At 41.7% G+C, this 19,510-nt stretch overlaps 1 protein-coding gene across 1 annotated transcript in view; it reads right to left on the bottom strand.

Annotated features, from left to right (window-relative positions):
- Nucleotides 1-4,088: 4,088 nt before the first annotated feature.
- The window catches only part of kdm6ba (lysine (K)-specific demethylase 6B, a), a 107,715-nt gene continuing 92,293 nt past the window's right edge, over nt 4,089-19,510 (bottom strand). Inside the window, exons 8-27 of the mRNA XM_020642778.3 lie at nt 18,829-18,952; nt 18,556-18,651; nt 18,148-18,433; nt 17,817-17,894; nt 17,456-17,626; nt 17,131-17,313; nt 16,322-16,882; nt 11,663-15,231; nt 11,398-11,524; nt 10,393-10,498; nt 9,858-10,063; nt 9,606-9,724; nt 9,456-9,524; nt 9,150-9,298; nt 8,900-9,014; nt 8,596-8,783; nt 8,348-8,489; nt 7,982-8,108; nt 5,728-5,898; nt 4,089-5,583 (exon numbers count right to left, since the gene is read on the bottom strand). Of these exons, the coding sequence (XP_020498434.3) occupies nt 5,566-5,583; nt 5,728-5,898; nt 7,982-8,108; nt 8,348-8,489; nt 8,596-8,783; nt 8,900-9,014; nt 9,150-9,298; nt 9,456-9,524; nt 9,606-9,724; nt 9,858-10,063; nt 10,393-10,498; nt 11,398-11,524; nt 11,663-15,231; nt 16,322-16,882; nt 17,131-17,313; nt 17,456-17,626; nt 17,817-17,894; nt 18,148-18,433; nt 18,556-18,651; nt 18,829-18,947 (6,600 nt within the window). The 5' untranslated portion in view covers nt 18,948-18,952 and the 3' untranslated portion in view covers nt 4,089-5,565. The remainder of the gene's footprint in view (nt 5,584-5,727; nt 5,899-7,981; nt 8,109-8,347; nt 8,490-8,595; nt 8,784-8,899; nt 9,015-9,149; nt 9,299-9,455; nt 9,525-9,605; nt 9,725-9,857; nt 10,064-10,392; nt 10,499-11,397; nt 11,525-11,662; nt 15,232-16,321; nt 16,883-17,130; nt 17,314-17,455; nt 17,627-17,816; nt 17,895-18,147; nt 18,434-18,555; nt 18,652-18,828; nt 18,953-19,510) is intronic.

Here is a 19,510-nt window from a genome sequence, read left to right as displayed (position 1 = left end):
GTTTTTAAAAAAAGTAAAAGTTTTGCATACAGGTCCATTTGGACTTTCTTCTCTGACATTAAAGGTGGCTAAAAAAATAGAAGGTTTTGAAATATTTGAGAAACTGGCTGATATTTTCACAAAAGAATGCTGCAGTGTCTATACTCCAAATGGCCCTCCGCTTGAATGAGGTTCATGGTGATTAAAGATCACATCAGGAAAAAGAGAAAAGTGAGTCTCTTCTGGGTTATCGTGCTGAAAAAGATTTTGCTATGTTTATTACTTGTAAGGACTTGTGAGAATGATAGGCTTTTGGGTGAACAACTATTTTATAAAAATGTTAAATAAAAAAAAATAAAAAAAATATGGGATGTGTGTCATGTGCCTGCTTATTATTGTTATTGTCTTATTATTATCTTATTATTGTTCAAACCATCTGCAGCTGAACCAAGACCAAGGAGATGGTGGTGGACTTCCGAAGGAACAAGCCACATCCCCAACCTTTTTCCATCGGGGGTCGACGTGGAGGTGGTAGGACCTACGGGTACCTGGGGCTGCAGTTGGACGACAGGCTGGACTGGTCATCAAACATGGACACCTTCTGCAGGAAGGGACAGAGCCGTCTGTACTTCCTGAGAAGGCTGGGGTCCTTCAACATCTGTAAGAAGCTGCTGCAGATGTTTTACCAGTCCGTTTCAAGCCTACCTAAGGTTAAAAGGGTGTCTGCCTAACTGATTGGTATGTACAGTAGAAGGTTTCCTCATAATATTACCTTGAGGAAGATAAGATAAGATAAGTGTTCCAAGCTCTGACCCTTGTTGGACTCCATGGCTAACTTTGGTGAGAACTTATCATTAACGTGTACAAACTGCATGTATCAGCATGTTAAAGGGGCTGACATCTTGTAGGCTATACTTTTAAAGATCATCTGACTAGATTCTTTGATTGACTTTTTTTCTCAATTTCTTTGATTAACCAATCACAGCTTCTGAAAAAATGTGTCATACCTAGCACCGGGGTCAACCACACCTCCTCACTAAGATACAAGTTTCTGTCTCTTCCTTGCTCAGAGTTGCTCTGAGAATGTTCTCAGATCAGCTGTAGGCTAAAAATCATTGGTAGGATTTTTTTTGGCTAGGATTTCTTTAAGCTAAATTGAATACGGGCCCCGGGCTTCAGTGGTGAAGCTTAGGCACGGTACTGATTACCTTGAAACATCCAATGCTTATACTGTTCGGGGTTGCAGGGGGCTATAGCCAATTCCAGCTGTCATTGGATGAGGCAAAACACTGCTCTGGAGCGCTCGCTGTGGGCAGCCCCCTCACTCTGAGACCTCTCCATTAATGTCCAGAGGATCCTGTTTGTGCATGTGTGTGTATTTCAGCCTATGTGTGTGTTCATGTTCATTTAACAGATAAAAAAGACCCTCCTGGGTGATATGTACTTTCTAAAGGTCCAGGGACCCAACATGTTAAAAGACTGCAGCTGAAAGCCCTTTGGTTTTCACCCACCTTTATTTATAATCAAAGTCTGGCTGCTACAATTATAAGTATAATAATAAGTATAATATATATAATATAATATAATATAATATAATATAATATATATAATATAATTATAAGTGTATCTTTATTTATAATCAAAGTCTGACTGTTATAAAAAGGTTTAAAAACAAACTTTTTCAGACTAAAAAACAGACGAAAAAAACACAACTAATAATAAAAAGAAAAAGAAAGAAAACCATAGAAGAAGAATAATCAGAGATCTAAGCTGGAGTTTATCTCTGAAGCTTATTTAGTTTTAATTTAAGGCTATTTTAAGTTATTAACTCAAAACTAACTTTCATTTATAACTTTGGTGACTGTTCATCTTTTTCAGAAATCTAACAGGACAGACGATCTGTTTGCAGCAGCATGAGGACACCACATCAGAGCATGATAAGAAGAGGAGGATGACATAAGAGTCTTGGGCTCTGTAATTAGTTACAGTGATAACACAAGTTCAGAGTGGAGTAAATATTCTTGTCTAAAATCTCCTTCTGATTTGAGCTTGTAGACCTTGTTTACTTTCAGCCCCTCCTGGTCTACATGAAATCCCCTATAATCATTTGACATGCAGTGTGTTAAAGCATTAACATCCGTCTTCGGGCCCTCGGCATCATAGATCAAATAGTTATAACATAATCCATCTTTATCTTGCACAACAAGAGGAGCATAAACAAACTGTTCAGTGTTTTTTCATCATGATAATGACAAGGCTGCTGCAGTATTTTGTCCTTGCTGAGGGAAAAACCGGCATCCTCTTGTCATCACCTGATGAAGGATGAAAAGACTGTGGTGTGTTTCTTGTGTGTTCTGAAACAGGATTTCCTTCAGACGCTCCACTGGTTTTTGTCCCTCCTTGCCCGTAGCCTCTAACTTGACCCCTGGATCAAGTGACCTGCCAATGATCTTTAACTCAATCTGTTGCCTCAAGGAAAAAACACAACAACATCAGTAGAGACTTTCTGATGCAGAGAGAAATATTTCTGTATTTTATTTTTTATAGTCAATTATATATCAAATACATTATTACAAAGGATTATTAGGGCCAGTGGGGGGGGGGGGGGGGGGGGGGGGGGATCAGAGATTTTGTGATTAAAGTGATGCATTTTGGAGAATAATTGTGTAAATCTTTATGAAATAAGTCATAAGAGAAGAAAGTCTTAATGTAGTAGATTAAAGTCAAACATTAAGAGATAAAAGTGGTTATTTTAAAGTTATATCAGAAGAGCAGCAGCCATCTGTACGTAAATGAGGAATGTGGAGCCTCTTGTCAAGTTAGACTTTAGTAAGCTATATGTTTATCTTTAGTAGGTTAGTAGTTAGTTAGTTTAATAGTTATATCTTAAGTAGGTTTCAAAAAGAAGGAGATACTTCCTTGTGTAGTCTGTAACACAGATTGACTGAATATCTCTGTTATAAGTCTCTGTTTTAAAACAACAGATCGATTGTTGTGTTGGTGATTTACATACACACAGATCAGCATCAGCATGGTAAGGAACCTGAAAATACTGAGAGGAATTGCCAAAGAAAGAAACACACTGAATTAAAGGACATGTGTCTCTTTTCTTGGAGAGGAAATTTGAGGGTTACCATTTCAGGAGGCTGCTCTTCTGATTAAACCTTTCAGAATAATTATTTTAACCATAACCTAATATAGATCCATTTACAAATTTTATCTTGTAAATCTATGACTTTGATCAAGTTTTTTTATTTTTTTTGTTCTTAAACATGAACCTAATACTTCGTCGTACATTATATATTTTTATAATGTAAAAATCAGATTTTTTAATGAAAAGAATTCATTAAATTGGATTGTTTATTGAGGAAACTGCTTTATGACCTTGTTCTCTCAATAGTTATGTTAAAAGTCTATCTAGAGTGACAGAATTAACTTGTTTAAGGTGTATTGAATTAGATCAGCTTAAAGCTTAAAAATAATCTTTTCCCCTTTTCATTCAGACTTTCCTGAAGCATTCCTTAGCTTTCCTTCACACACCTTTTTGTCCGTCACATTCAGGGCTGATTTCAAAGAGTGACAAAGCTGTGCCAAACACTCTTACTTTTCTGTTGTTTCAAGAAATAGAGAAAACTAAACAGAATATTTGTTAATAAGGTAAAGGTGATAACAGGCGCTGCTTTTTGCATACAGATTGAAGGAAAATGAAAATATGATGTGAAGGCATAAAGGCCAAATAAAGACTAGACTATAACAAAATACACTGAGATGATATTAATAATTTAATTAATGTTTATTAACATTATTTACAAGTTAATAGAAGTTGAATGATGTTTGAGTACTTGAATATAGATTGATGACTCACACTCAAACCTGCTGTCAAGGTTATATAAATGAAGTTTCTTCATGTTTTTCAACTCTGCGAGGATGCTGTAAGGTTCCTGCAGTCACACAGAGAAAAACAGAGAAAGGCCCCCATCACACCACTGTGCTGTCCCTAAATGATGCAAATATAATCATGATTACCTGATTCTTTTGTTCATGTTGGTAAGATTACACTATGACAGATGAACTTCGATGTTACAAAGTCAAAAGAATCGAGACACTCATTTCTAGATTTATCAAAATGTGTTTATTATTAATAGTCACAAATTCACAAGTGTTTAAGACATGTCTGGCTCAGTTTGGTGTGTGTGTATGCAAGTATGTGAATTCTCTAAACAGTGCAGTTATAAATAAATGACCACAAAGAGAAGGAAAGGGGTTGGGTAATATTGCAACAGGAAAAATAGAATTCTCATTTTAAGAAGACAAACAGAAAAAAGAGAAAATGTAGCACCATCTATCTCATTATCATATTCAACAGATAATATCATAAAAATCATTAAAATTTCATCTAAAATCCCCCTACAGAATAAAAAAATGACCATTTCTCAAACATTTTGGAAAAGGTTGTTTTTTCCTTAAAGACCATACAAACACAGCATTCCATTCTCTATGTGAGCAGTGTGCCTACTGTCTACAGGAAAGGTGGCATTATATTCCAGATAAAGATATCATTTGATATATATCAGGAGAAAAAGGCAGGAGTAGTGAGAGGCAAGCACCAGAGAAACAGCAGCCCCCACCACCCCCACATTTCTTACAGAGCAATCAGTCATTTGAAAAAAGAATCGCTTGTACAACCCCGTTCAAAAAGGGAGAACATTGATATCCAATAAATAGAGGAAACATTTTTAAATTAAATGTACAATGCCAAAAGAGGAAAATTCTACGTCTGCATATTGGAACAAAAACATATCCGAGGTATAATCACACACACACCAGATGACAATGAGATCTTTTCTTTTTTTTTTAAGTTCATTCAGAGATGGAGGAATTAAACAAAATACCTGATAAGTGTCAACTTAATATTAATATCCTGATGAAAAGTAGAATTCATACAAACACAAAATGTACAACACATCCAAGAATCTGAAAGACAAAAGGAACGCCCCCCCAGAACACAACCAAAGTCATTAAAACCCGTATGTTTTGAAGCATTCCAAACATTTGTCATTTTTAAATTCTTAATGCTTTAGAAAAATGTTCATAACTCTATTATTAGTATTTTTATTTTCTTTCTTCATACAAGGCCAATATGGTATATATCTAGGCTGATCTAGTTTAGAAAAAAACCCAAAAAAAACCAATAAATTATTTTTTTTTCAAAAAGACAGCACCCCACAAACATTGCAAACAGTACAAATTTCAGGATTCAAGACAACAAAAAGAGAAAGTACTTTTCTCTCCATTAAACCCAAAACTACCCTCAAAAGTTTGTTCAACGGCAGCACGGACTGCCCCCTGGTTTCTGGTTAAAAGCACCGTCTGAGAGTAAACTGGTATGGTATTGGCTGCTTGGTATTTCTTTTTGTAAACGTTTCTGATGAGTAAACATATTCAACTGGCTGTTCAGAAATAGCAGTAGTAGTAGCAAATATTGTGTTTATTAATGAAAGGGTCATTCAAAAAACCAAAGTGAAAATGTGTCCCGGCTTGCAGGAGTTTTGGTTATGGCTAAGGAGACGCAGGAGGAGAGTTCTGTCACCGGGACGACGAGGCCTGGAAAAGACACAAGGATTTATATGGAACAGTAATCTACTAATTTTTTAAATCCTTGGGGACAGAAATAACAACGAGGTGTATATATTGGAGAAAACTAAGAAAAGAGTAAAATGATGAATATGAAAGAGTGTGTGTGCTTACCAGGCTGAAGGAGTCGTATATGTTCATGAGTTCCTCCATGCGGTACTGCTCCAGCACCACCACGTTGTTCATGTTGGGGTTACGCTGACGAGCACAGTCCTCACAGTGAACCACATACGTCTTCCTGCTGTTGTTCTCACTCGTCACAAACAATAGATTGAACACCTCCACCTGTTGACAGACGAGACAACAGGTTAGGAAACATGCAATATAGTTTCAGGAAAGAATGATGTCAAGAACTGATATTAAAGAGCCCATATTATGCCCTTTTTGGGGTTCATATATTTAATCTATGTACCTACTTTTGTACGTTCACAATAGATAAAGTCAGAAAAAAGTGTCTGTTTTCATGTACTGCTCCTCCTTGCTCCTTCTACGCTCTGAGTCCGTCAGCTACACTCTGCTGAGCCCACACTGTTAGACCCCACATGGGCCAAGTCTGCTCTGATTGGTCTGCCAATCCGCTCTGTCGTTATTGGTCAGTTGCTCAGCATGTCTAGGAAATTTCAACATGAGCTGCTGGGCTTGCCACAACGAGCCAATGGGCTTAGATCAGTGATCTAACACTGACAATGATGCCGCACTGACACATTTTTATGGAGGGGGGCTAGAACCGAGCGTTACATGCAGCTAATGCTACAGCTAACAGGAGGACGTAGGAGAAGCCGCGTTTCCGTGGACTTTGAATTTTTGCACATTGTTGTGCCTAAACATGCACAGGACACTTGGAAAACACACTAAAGGGCATATAAAACCAGAAAAAGCATAATATGGGACCTTTAAGAAAAGTTTGTAATAAATTCATGTTAGAATGAGTCTAACACTCAAAGGGCCTGATTTACTAAGATCATGTAACAAGTACAACAAGTGAGGGTGATGGACTCAGACAAACTGTGTGAATGATAACAGGAGCCAAGATTGTGGAGGGGGCAGGATTTACATCATGGAGAGTTTGACTGCTAGATGTAACTCGAAGTATTACTGGAAGAGGCAAATAAACTTATTTTGAGTTTCAGAAGAGAAATCTGAATATTCCAAAAAGAAAATCTGGCTTATAATAAAACCTCCTCCCTCCATCTTTTAAAGATGGATTGTCAAACATTGCGCAGGAGAAGCTGAGTCCTCCACTCAGACCTGACTCAGCGCTAACCGCTCGTCTGGCCTGAACATTGTAATCTCCATGAAGATACAGATTGAAGATGAGGAACAAGCAGTGATGAGGTCTCACAATAAAAGCAGTCCCACAGCGTAGAAGCCGGGGAATGTAAAGGGAAAGAGACGAGTGGACATGAATGCTAAAGTTTATTTTCTTTAGACTACAGTGTCTGTTCATTTATTTTTCTGTCATTCCAACACACGTGTCTCCTTCTTGCTACAATAACAGCAGCCTGGATGAGCACCTTCCTGTCACAGCCTGTAAATACAGACACCTTCACAATCAGTGCAATTTTTTTCCGTCATGGTAAATCACAATGAGTGTACTAAATTAACTTATTTGCATTTTCTGCACACTAGGGTAGAAACGCCCCACATTGAATATTCACTAAGGTAAACAAACTAAATGGACAATGTGTTGTTTTGCACACTTGACAGACCGATCTTCAGTGCGCCACGTCAGCTATCAAGTTCATCCACGTTTTAACCCAACCAAAGCTTTAGTAAATCAGGTCCGTACAGTTTCATATTTAATGTGTTTGTGATTAATGTCTTTTCCTATGTTTTAAAGGTAAGCAGCGTGGGCTGTGGGTGTTTTTAAAGGCATATTAAAGCTGTTTTCACATGTGCACTCCTGGAAAGTTCAGGCAGGCTATTCACTGTGTCAACAAAACAAAAGAGTGGAGAAGAACATGTTGGCAAACAGGAAAACATATTGATGTCGTTTCAATGCGTTACCACCAGGTGCCACACACGGTGAATGGAAGTAAGAGGACATTTTCAAACCCGCCCTCACTTGTGGTGAATTTTCCTGAATATTTCCTGCTGCGCTCTAACAGAGCAGGATTTTTTTTTGATAGTACAAACACGCTTGTGAGAGTGTTAACTTCTTATTTATTTGGATTGAAGTACTGTACTGCTGCTTTAGAAGGAACAACTCAAACCTAAGCACTTTTAAACAGCACATAATGTGTATGTATACTAATATTATGTGCTATAATAGAACATAAGAGCACCTTTTCTGCTCAGTTTAAGTGAGGTTTGTTCAGTGGTTATTGGTTGTATTTCTTTAAGAGAGGGCATGCTGGTAGTAACTCACATCACACTCGTTGCAGTAGTAGGCGGGCTCATCCTTCACTCGACTCTGATAGGAAGGTTTCTTGCCGACAGCCACCAACTGGTCACGCAAGATCTGGATGTGCTTCATAGATTGCAGCAGGCAGTGTCTGGCAGAAACATCAAATCATCAACATGATATATAAAGTATTTTTACAGTTGAAATATATATAATAAAGGTTATAGAGTTCCTATTGAAGTACTGCTTCAGTAACAAAGGGATTTTTTTACCTCATATTTAATCTTTAGGTATAGTGCACCATGGTAAACAAACTCTAACTCTTAGTTTCAGAATGTATAAGAGGGTTTATTATTTTTTACTTGGAGCCTAAGAAAGTCAGGAACTCACTTAATCATCTTGAAGGTGTCCTCGTCTGTGATCTTGACGGTCCGTGCCACGTTCCAGGACACATGGATCATGGGTACAATGGATTTGACCTTTTTGACCTCATTCCACTCAAATCTCTCCAGGGCAAGCTGGTACTGGTAAGCTGCAGGCAGACATACAACTATTTGTTAAGATAAAGAAAACATCTGAATGTATAAACTTAATGACATGAAAGGTCATCTATAATCTCTACACAGGGCGCTCCTCACCACTGAGGGGTCCCACATTCCAGGCGATGTTGTTGCACCAACCAACAGCCTGGACCCAGTGAACAGTTCCAGCATTGATCCACACCAAGTCTCCGGGCCGTTGGATGAAGCGATACACAGGGATGTTGGCCTTGTAGAGGTCCTCTAACACGGGCCACCAGGACCCCGTTAGGTAATCTACTCCGTGCCTGAAGTGGAAACAGACGTGTTAAAGACGGCTCCTGACATTTTGTAAACTGTTTAAATGATCCAAATGCTTCAAATGTAAATTCAATTTAATCTTCTATTTAGTTTGTCCACTCACTTTTCACAGAAGTCATTAATGGCAGGCCAGTAGTTCTCGTGAACGGAGAACCACTCACAGTCACCGGGGCCGATGTTGATGTTTACAGAGCAGAAGTTGTTGTTTTCTTGGTGACCTGTGGGAGGAACATCCTCTGTTGTATTATACAACTGTATTTCATTACCTATTTTTAAAACATTATTCTCTCTGTAATAACTTGTGTTTATATGTTTACCTTCATTTATCAAATGAAAAGACAGTTCTTGTTTACCTGGTGTCCGGCTCCCTGGAACCTTCATGTAGAGCTGCACAGTGTTCATGCCGAGGATTGTGTGTCCCACATGGCTCAGCATGTTTCCACTTGATGCCACACGCATGAATGCTGGCAGCTTCTGCAACTCCTGAAGCTGAGGTTTCCATCTGAGAAGAGAAAGAGGGTCAGAATGAACTTTCATCTTCATGCTGCACCACTGAGACATAAACACAAGGACAGTGAAAAACATCGTTTTAGAACATGATCGCTGTGGTTTCAGGAGTATGTTGTATATAAATATAAATAGTATAGAAAGTTGCTCACCTCTTGGGATCTGACAGGTCTATGTTGGTACCAAACTTAATGATCTTCCCCACTGGCTTCTGCTCGGCACTGAGGAGAAATCAACATTTGAGAATGAAAACCAAAACCCTTAAGTGTACTGGAAATCGTGATGCTATTTCACAACCTTACCTGCTACTTTCTTTAGAGCTTTCTTTGATGGAATTATCAGAGCTACTGGATGTCTTCTTCTCTTTATCATCATCCTCCTCCTCCTCCTCCTCCTCCTCATCTTCACTGCCTTTCTCTTCCTAAACACACAAATCAAAACAATTCAATCACACCATGTAGAAACATAGATGTCCTATCCTTGACCTCACAGTTACATTTAAAAAACTTATTTTTGATTACAAACAACATAGCATTAAGAAGTTGAAGATTTACCTGCAGACTCTCTTGGAAGCTGGAGGCCTGGTACTGTGCGTACTTGGCGATTGTGGTGTGGGAGCGGCTGCTCTCACAGGGCCATGTCTGACCGGTCCCACTGGGGTCCCAGTTCTCATCAGCAGGCTGCTGGACTTGGGTCCTAACCTCCACTGCCTGCTCTGCATTGGCTTCCACCAGGGACTTTGTAGAAAACAACCCCAGGTCTGAAAACAGGAACAAAAATCAAAGCAACTCAATTTCATTTATTTTGTCAGTTTTTATGTAATGGTAGAAAGTGCTAAGAGAGGGTATGACAGCTACAAGCAGCTGGTGTTACCTCTAATACTTCTATCTACCGCCTCAGCTATCAATCAATAAATCAATCGACTGGTTCATCCAGTTGTTATTTCTTATACAGCATTTAGTTGACAGTTGCTTAATTTAGAATTCATTTGATTAAGAACTGTCCAGAGACCAGAGAACATTTAAAATGTTTTCAATGTACAAAGTGTGTTACTACATGTGCACGTCCACTGTGTGTGTGTAAACTTACTGAGCCGCAGAGATCCAGCCAGTCCTCTGATGACAGTCACAGGATTCTTGGGGTCTGTACAGAACTGCAGCAGCACAGGAGAGAAGGCATCCCTCTTACTCTCCAACTAAAGAGTAAAGAAACACATTAGTGAACGAGGAAAAAGCTGCTGCCCTCATTTATCACCACAAGAGGGCAGCACAGGCATAAATGTTGTTACACAAAACTGTTCAAATCACAGGGACTTCGTTTAATAAAAATGTAAATGATTAAACTGGACATTTTGCAAGTAAAAATAAAGATGATGATCAATGTCCTTAGCAATCGATGTAAGATTATAGATCACCTTTTTTCTTCACAACTTCAGAAGGTCAACACTTTCATTTTTTATATTCAGGTCTAATTACAGATTTTTTTCCTCAACTGTTTTTAGGTTCTTGTTTAAATTGCACATATATTTTTATCCCTGCACGGGTCATGTACATTTCTTGTATAAGTCTATTTTTGCACAGTTTAAGTTTGATTCATCTAGGGGTATTCTTTTTTTGGGGTTAATATACATGTATGGGTTAGGGTTAGGGTTTTGTGGTTAATTTTTAACAAATGTTTCATGTCATGTACATCTTTGTAACCTGCTACTGGATGCTTTGAATGTCCCTCGGGATCAATAAATGGTAAATGGACTGGTAAATGGACTTGAGCTTATATAGCGCTTTTCTAGTCTTTCGACTTCTCAAAGCTCTTTTATACTGCAGGTCACACACTCACACACTGATGGTAGAGATCACTATGTAGTATCATCCATCAGAAGTAACTAATCACATTCATACACCACCACTGAAGCAGTGGGAGCAATTCAGGGACATGTTGCAGAGCTGGGGATTGAACCCTCGACCTTCCGACCTCTACCAACTGAGCCACAGCCTTCCTTCATTTTCTACTATTGGCAGTTTGCTCTATCTTCTACCATGTTGATGACGTGATCATTTCCAGTTTGTGTCAAAAGAATTGGACAGTGTAACGTACATAGATGCTGGGTGTAGGAGGATTTAGTTTCTCTCTGGGAATGGGTTCCTCGGAGGTCATGATGGGTTTCACAGAGAAGGCAGGGAGTAAGTAGGATTCTCTGAACTTCCCTTTGACTCTGGCCCCCCTAAAGAAAAAAAAGAGCACATGCAGACAGGTGAAAACACGAAAGAACAAACAGATTTATATTTCTGCTAGGACACTTTGCATTTGTGTGACTGTCATTTTTTATTTACAGTTTGGCAAATCTCAGTGCATTACTTACTTGCAGGACCTGATGATCTCACTAGCAGAGTTCTTGATGCTGATTTCCTCCAGTGGGATTCTTTTCTCCTCCACCTCAGAGGCGATGAACGTCTCCCTGTCCCCGCTCTCCACCTTGATCAGGCGAATCTTCAGCTCCTTGGGGGGCCCGTCCGACAGCGCCTTCAGTTTCAAGAAGTCTGTCGATCCTAATGAAGAACCAGACTCTGAGACTTTGTTGTGTTCAGAGGATCTCTCTGCAGAGCTCCTCGACATCCACTCTGCCTGCTCTCCTTCACTGGTGGAGCTGGAACCAGAAGCGTCCTTGCGTTTCTTCTTCTCCATGACGTGATGACTCTGATTCTTAAGATAGCCCTCCTTGCTCTGGAGGTTTAGGTCACAGAGGATTCTGCGATCCTTCTTTTCCTTGTGGCTCTTGCTGTCCTTATGCCGTCTGTGGCTGGAAATGGAGCAGTTTGAAGAAGATGATGATGATGATGAAGAAGAGGAGAAGGCCATCTCTCGATGCTTCTTTTCTTTCCTTTCCTCATGCTTCCTGATGCTACTGTGCCCGTGCTTTTTCTTCTTCTCTTTCTCTCTGCGCTCCTTCACTCTCTCTTCCACCTGGCTGTGGCCTTCACACTCTTCCAACTTCTTGTTAGGAAGCGACTGTTGACCGAGTATGATTTCACAGCTCTTTCCCAACTCTGCAAGAGAAGACTCAGAGATGGTGGTCAACAGTTGTTCCTCCTTCACCACCCTGACAGGAGTAATGACAGGGAAAGAGTCAATACTTTTCTCTGTCATCTCTTCCTGATCTCTCCAGACATCAGCATCCTCTATCTTCAGTTTCTTGTCCTCCAGCTGCGAGACAGGGGAGGACTTAAGTGGGACAATTGGACTGAATGGTGGATTGGTTGAATCAGATGTTGGAGAGCAGCCCTGCTGCTGGCGGTCTATATCAGGGCCCAGAGACAGTGAAGAAGAATATTTGACCCCGACCAGTGCCGATGGAGGGGGTCTTCCAAACGGCCCACCACGGTAAGCATACTTCTGGCTCTCTAGGACTGTGGCGAGAGATTTGAACATACTGTGTACACCTGTTTGGTGAAGGTGGGGCCTTTGGGGTGGTGGAGAACAAGATGGGGTCTCAGAATCCTCCTCCTCATCCTCATCCTCCTCCTCAGCCTCACTTTTAGTCTGCTCGGGGAGACCATACAGTTTAGCCAAGTCACTGTGGCGGTAATTGGTGTTCCCTACACCCATTCCAATGTCTGACGGCTGTTTAGGTTTGGGAAGACTCGGGGAAGGTTTCAGGTAATCCTCATCGTCCTCATTAAGAGAAGACGTGCGACTACAGGGAGACGCTAAAGAGCCTTGGCGGCTGAGCACAGGAGGGCTAGCGTGTGAATTTGATCCAAAGTCTTCCTGGTTTGGCTGATGCTTTGTGGCTGGAATGAGGTCCGGGGCACACAGGTAGCTTTTCATTGGCGGGATACCAGGAGAAAAAAGACTCACTGAGCCAGTCTTCTGACTGTTACACATCTCCTCTTCCTTCTTGATGGATTCATCCAGCATGGCCATGATGTTAGCCAGACCATCAGGGAGCAGGGTGGACATCTCAGAGGGCTCCTCCTCAAACTGAGCACTGTCAGCGCCACAGCTTTCATCATTCCCCCTCTCTGTCACCTGCTTGTTGAGGCGCCCCCTGGTGGATAATAAAGGTGGCTGTGGGAGTTGTTCTCTGGGGAAAGCCTGATATAATTTGGGGGGCTCTCTGAGTGCCAGGTGAGGCAGAGCATGCTGGTTGCTGTCCCTCTCCCTGGCTGTGTCTTTGGATGGGCTGGGTGCCACTTGCATTGCAGGGGGCTTGTTGGGCTTGTTGGACTGGTTCATCCCTGAGGTATTGTTGTGAGTCGATGAGGGACTGAAAGTCATTCCACAGTTGTTGCTCCACATCTCTCTCTGTCTCTGCTTCTCTCTGGCATACTCAGTCTGAGGTGTGAGAGGGGGAGGGCGCAGCCTCTCCGCAGGAGTAGTGTTGGTGTTCAGCTGGCCTGGTGGACACGGGAGCATGCCACCACGGCTAAGCCAGGGGTAGGGGGGTGAAGCCTGGGAGCTCCGGGGTGATGTACCTGAAGGAGGTACTGTAACTGAAGACAGGCGAGGAGGTAGAGGTGCTGGAGAAGTGTTTCCAGACAGCAGTCGCTCCAGGTTTTCAATAGCTGTCTGCTCTTTGCCTTTTGTACTCGACAGCTCCTGCTCCCTCTCCTGTTCCATCCTCTTTTCCTCCTCTTTTGTTTCAAACTCTCTTTGTAGTTTCCTTTCTTCCTCCTGCTTCTCCAGTTCTCTCTTTTTTCTCTCCTCCTCTTTCTTTTCCCAGTTTATCTTCTTCCTTTCCTGTTCCCTCTCCCATTCTCTCTTTTTCCTCTCCTCTTCCTGCCTCTCCCATTCTCTCTTTATCCTCTCCCCCTCCAGCCTCTCAGCTTCTCGTCTCCTCATCTCCTCCTCTTGTCTCCTCTTTCTTTCCTGCTCCCGCCTGTCCGACTCTCTCTTTCTCCTCTCCTCTTCCTGTCTCTCCACCTCTCTCTTTTTAATCTCCTTCTCCAGCTCTTTCCTCTTCCTTTCCTCGTCCCGCTTTTGTCTCATCTCCCATTCTTTTTTCAGGCTCTCCTCTTCTCTCAGTTTTCTTTCATGCTCCTCTCTGTCCCTTTTCCCCCTTTCTACAGCTTGCATATGACCCTCGAGCTCTGCATCGAGCTTGTCTAAGGCCTCTTCAATGGACTGTGGGACAGGGGTGGGAGCTGCTGGACGAACGCGGGGCTGAGAGTACGCCTGTGTGGAGGCAGAGTCTGGATGGTGAACAGGTCCAGAGAAGAAGACTGGATTAGATGGCTGAGGGGCGTTGATGACAGTTGAGGGGGGTTGAAGCCTGGAGGGTGAAGCTGGGCGATATTTAGTAGGAGAGACAGGAAGAGGATTTAAAAGTCTGCTTGTAATCACACTATCCCCTGCTGCCCTGTGGTGTCCCGAGGAGAACAGAGAAGAAGAGGACAATACAGGAGGTTGCTTCTGTTCAGCCTGAGCATAGAATGAGGTCTTCCCCTTCATGGGCTGGGACTTGGTAACTGGTTGTTTTGGTCTAGGCTGACCCTGTTGGTGAGGCTGGTTGGCAGTGATGATTTGGCCTCTTTGACATCCTGGTTGCAGAAGTGAGTCCAGGTGAGGCGGGGGACTAGTGACGCTGATGGTGGAAATTTGGGATACTGGCTCTTTTCCTCTCTGCCAGCTGCTATGACTGCTGCCTTTGTTCACAGGGCCGGGTGGTGCTGTGTTCAGCGTGGATACTACACCCATTGGTATACCCTTTGAGCTGGTGCTGTTGCCATAGCTACTGATGGAGCAGGAGGCCTGGGATAGAGGCAAATTTGGAGTAATAACGGGTGTCCGTGTGGAGTTGGTTTGGGGCAGAGGAGGGCTGACATGTTGTTGATGCTGCTGGGGGGGCCTGGGAACCCGACTATCCATGACCTGATTGTGGCTCTGCTGGTGCTGAGGTAGCAGACCTGGACCCCTGTAGGTTCCCAATTCCTAAAGAAACACATAGAAAAAAATGAATTACATTAGCCTTAGTGATCTGCAGAGTCCCTCTGCACCTTTAAGAAAAAGCTAAAGACACATTGTAATAGAAAGAATCGCAGCCTGCAAGAATAACAATATATCAGCCTTTAATAACACCTGGAATCCATTCATAATTCACCTAAATCTCAGAAAAAAATCATACCTCAAACTGAAATTAAAATTTTCTTCTTTCCTTTAATATTGACACATATTTTTGTTTTGTTTTTCTCCCCTCTTTTCTCTTCCTCTCAATTATCTTCAATTTTGTTGCTATTTATTTTTCTTGCTACTTCCCATTCAGCCACTCACTTTAATGTATTATACTGCCACACACACATTCACACGTTTCTTATACACTACTTCAACTTACTACTTGACTTTTATTATATCTACTTCAATTGTATTTGTCTTTGCTAATGTTTGCGTATTTTGTTTTGTTTATTTCTGTTTTGCCTGTTTTTGTTTATTTGCCGTCGCTTTAATTGTCATGTCTATGTGCACATTTTTGTTTTGTACTTTGTTTTATCACAATAAATAAAAGCTAAAGACCCAGCTCTTTCATGAATACCTACTAACTTAATGATGATGGTCTCCATATTATTGATGATGATGATGATGATGATAATGACGATGGTTTTTGTTTGATAACGACGACTTATAAGATGGTTTCTATACTGATTAGAGCTCTCAAGAACTGCCGTCAATGTTGTGCTTTGCCTCTGGTCACTTCCTGTCAGCACCTGTGTGTCCAATCAGACTCAAAGCTGATCGTTTGCTCTTACTGACATTGTTCCCTTTTTTCCTAGATCCTTGCTTGTGTTGTACTTACTCTCTGATGTACGTCGCTTTGGATAAAAGCGTCTGCTAAGTGAATTGTAGAATTGTAGACATTAAAAATGATGCATATTTCATTATTGCATCTTGTTAACAATTTGTACCAGTCTCTTTAATTCATAGTAAAAATATTTGATGCGTTATTTTTAAGACCCTAACTCTCATGACTGTAGAAAAACAAACTAAAGACAATTCTGGAGACTCGAACCAGAAGGATCGTACTCACCAGGGATTGACTGCTGGGCCTTCTCTGATATCTCCAGGCCTCATGAGGCGCACTTTTCTGTTGCTGAGGTACTGAGGTGCTGCTGGCAGGAGGTGATGGAGGGGGAGGAGGACCCTGGAGCCCCAGCCCTGGGTGAGGCTGGAAGAGGCTGTAAGGCACACTGCTGCTGTTGTTGCTATTTGCAGAATGGTTTGCTGGTGGCACATGGGTGTTTAGGTGTTGACCTCTGTCTCCCCTTTTTGGGGTCGATGCTGTTTGAGAGGTAGCTTGGCTGCCACCTTTCCCCCCAATGAAAGGGCCTCTCTGGTTATGATGACCATGAGGCTCCATAGCCTGACAGGTTGGAACTAGCCCTAGTTTGGAGCTTGGACTGGGGTATGAAGAATGAGGGGACTGCTGGTTTACAGCATGAGGTTGGAATGTGTCTTTCTGGAGCTGAGAAGCACATCCCTGGTTGAAGTTTCCAGGACATGAGTGTGATGGAGGAGAGAGGTTTGAAGGGCTCGAAGAGGAGGGAGAGGATTTTGAAGTGTAGCTGCTCATTCCAAGTTTGTTGGTTTCCTGTTAACAAATAAAGAACAAGCAAATAAACCACAAAGAATAACTACAGTCATATGAAACATAGAAAATAGAAATGAATGCTCTGTTAGGTTCAGACAGTTAACAGCCTTGTACATCTTAATGAAATCCACTCTCTCCATTTCATGTTTCATTTTTTTTTTTTGTGTTGATTGGAGCAAATAGTAAAATGTTTTCCCCCTGGTTCTATACATCTAAAAAAAAAAAAAAAAAAGAGGACATTTTCTTACAGTTCGAACCTGGAACTCCTGGTTCTTGTGGTCCGAGTTCTGGTGCTGCCAGGGAGTGTTGCTGCTCTTGTGAAGAGGGTTCCAAAAGGCCGGTTTTGCAGAGTTGTGATGGACAGATGACAGTTGAGGAGATAAGAAAGAGTGGCCAGTGCCAGGGAAACACTGGAGCCCATTATGTGATACCTGTACAACAAGAATGACAAGCAAATGTATAAAGAAAGACTGAGGCAGAGGTTGTTAAGACACTCAGTGTAAATGTACTGGAGCTGGTATGTTGTTGGCACCGTTATTGTAAAACAAGGTTCTGTTTAAAGACTAATGTTACCTGATCTGAATTCCTCTTCCTCTTGCTGGGGCTGGGGCAGTCCTCTGTAGCTTGGCGCGAGGACAGGTGTTGTTGTGATGATGGAGGAGTGTGTTGTATTACCGACTGCTCTCCCAATGGAGGACCCGGTCTCTTCAGTTGACCCCCCAGCATCTTTCCTGGATAGCCCCTCTGTTGAGAAGAGAAAATGTAGACGATGAAGACAACCAAAGCAAATATTATAATGACAGTCCAAAGACAAGTCCTTTAATAAAATCAGCCATAGTTCAGTAGAACTTTCATGTGTCTGCTTCTGAACAGAGACAGCTTTTTGTGTATACAGATGATGAAACACAAGAATAGCAAATTAGAGAGCTCCTACCTGGTGCACCTGAGCCCACATGTCATTTCCAAGCAATGGTGGCCCCCGGGGAACATGCTGCTCCTGAGGACCCCCAAACTAAAAAAAAACAGCAACAAATACACATTGATCTTTTTTATTTTGTTGGGCTTTATGCTTTTATTTGATATGAAAGAATAGAGGAGGAAATCAGAGAGAAAGTGGGGAGTAACATGCAGGAAGGAAGCCACAGGTCCGACTTGAACCTGGGCAAGCTGTCTTCAGGACTTTTGCCTCTTAACCACAAGGCCATCGGCCAAATGTTGATCATTTTTTAATCTGACATAAATGCACTTATGGCATTACAACTCACCTTCTGCAGATGGTTTGGTCTGCTGGGTTGATGGTGGCCGTTGTGGGGAAGTCCCCCACTACCTGCGTAGCCTCCATTATGAAGTCGAAGTGAGGGCTCGTTGTGAGTGGGCATCACAGTATGTCCTTGAGGAGAGAGGTGGGAGTCATACAGCGGAGCCAGTTGCTCCCATGCTCTGTGGGGAGGGGGAGGGTGAAGATGATTAGGATGAGGTCTCGCTTGCTCCCTATGCACACCTGGTAACATCGGCTGTGGGAGCTCAAGCTTCTCAGGTCCTCGCATGGGCCTGCATAGACAAAAAGGTCAAAGCAGTTGAACATTATTACAAAACAATTAGTAGAGTTAGAGTATGCCATTTTCTGTCATTAACATTTAGTTATTTTCTTCATGATTTTCTTAATCTCTTACCCATTACTAAAAAATTTACTTGGATGATTGGGTCCACCCATAGGACCAGGAGGTAGATGGGAAAGGAGCTGGTGTTGGTTCATTCCAGGCGAACACCTTATGAAGAACAGTACACACTTCACAGTCAGGGGGCTTCTCTTAGCAGGTTGTTCATTCAATTAATTCTTTAACTTCAGTTTGGAAAACAGAATTTTAAAAACAGAACTCAAAAGTCTTCAGCATAGCTTGAACAAAGAGGTTAGCATAAATGTATGTGTTGTCATGGATACACACCTGGCAGGTGGTTGCCAGGCGCGGCCGCTCACGGGAGCCCATGGTCCCCGGTTGAGTCCGTCCAGAGGGAAGGAATCCCGTGTGCCACGCCCGACAAACTGCTCTACTGCGTGATGCATCCAGCCTGTGGATAAGAGTAGCATTTAAATAAACATGCTAAAGTACCGAAAATCAGGTTGAATTAGACAATAATATAAAAGTTACATCCTCTTTATTATATAACCCCCATAATACAGCAGTCTATTTGTACATGCTACAAAGTACCATGATCTTTAAGTGGTATAGTTTAATAGTAATACCATCATATTTAAAGTAGATTAGTTATTGCTCACTGAGTGTCATAACATCATGCACTAAAAACCAATGAACAGCTAATCAAACAACAAACTGTAGCAAAGACACTCTGACATGATCTCTATCAAGGAGTGTTCAGCTGGTTATGAAACTGACTCAAATTAAAATGTGTGTCTTCTTATGACATTCACAAGTAAACCAGACAATAAACATGAGATAACTGATTAAATCTATGTAGTTATTATTCTGTCTGTAAACTGTGCTGTTTGTCTGTTTCAAACACCATGATTATCTTCACCCTCAGCCTGTAGTTACACTTCCCCATCAAAGATTCACAGTGAGTGATACATTCAGCTGTTGAGATAACACAGGATAAGAGTCTTTGATA

Source organism: Labrus bergylta, chromosome 22, assembly GCF_963930695.1.
Source record: "Labrus bergylta chromosome 22, fLabBer1.1, whole genome shotgun sequence".
NCBI lineage: Eukaryota > Metazoa > Chordata > Actinopteri > Labriformes > Labridae > Labrus > Labrus bergylta.
The sequence above is the reverse complement of the archived record's forward strand: the minus strand, read 5'-3'. Positions and strand labels throughout refer to the sequence as shown.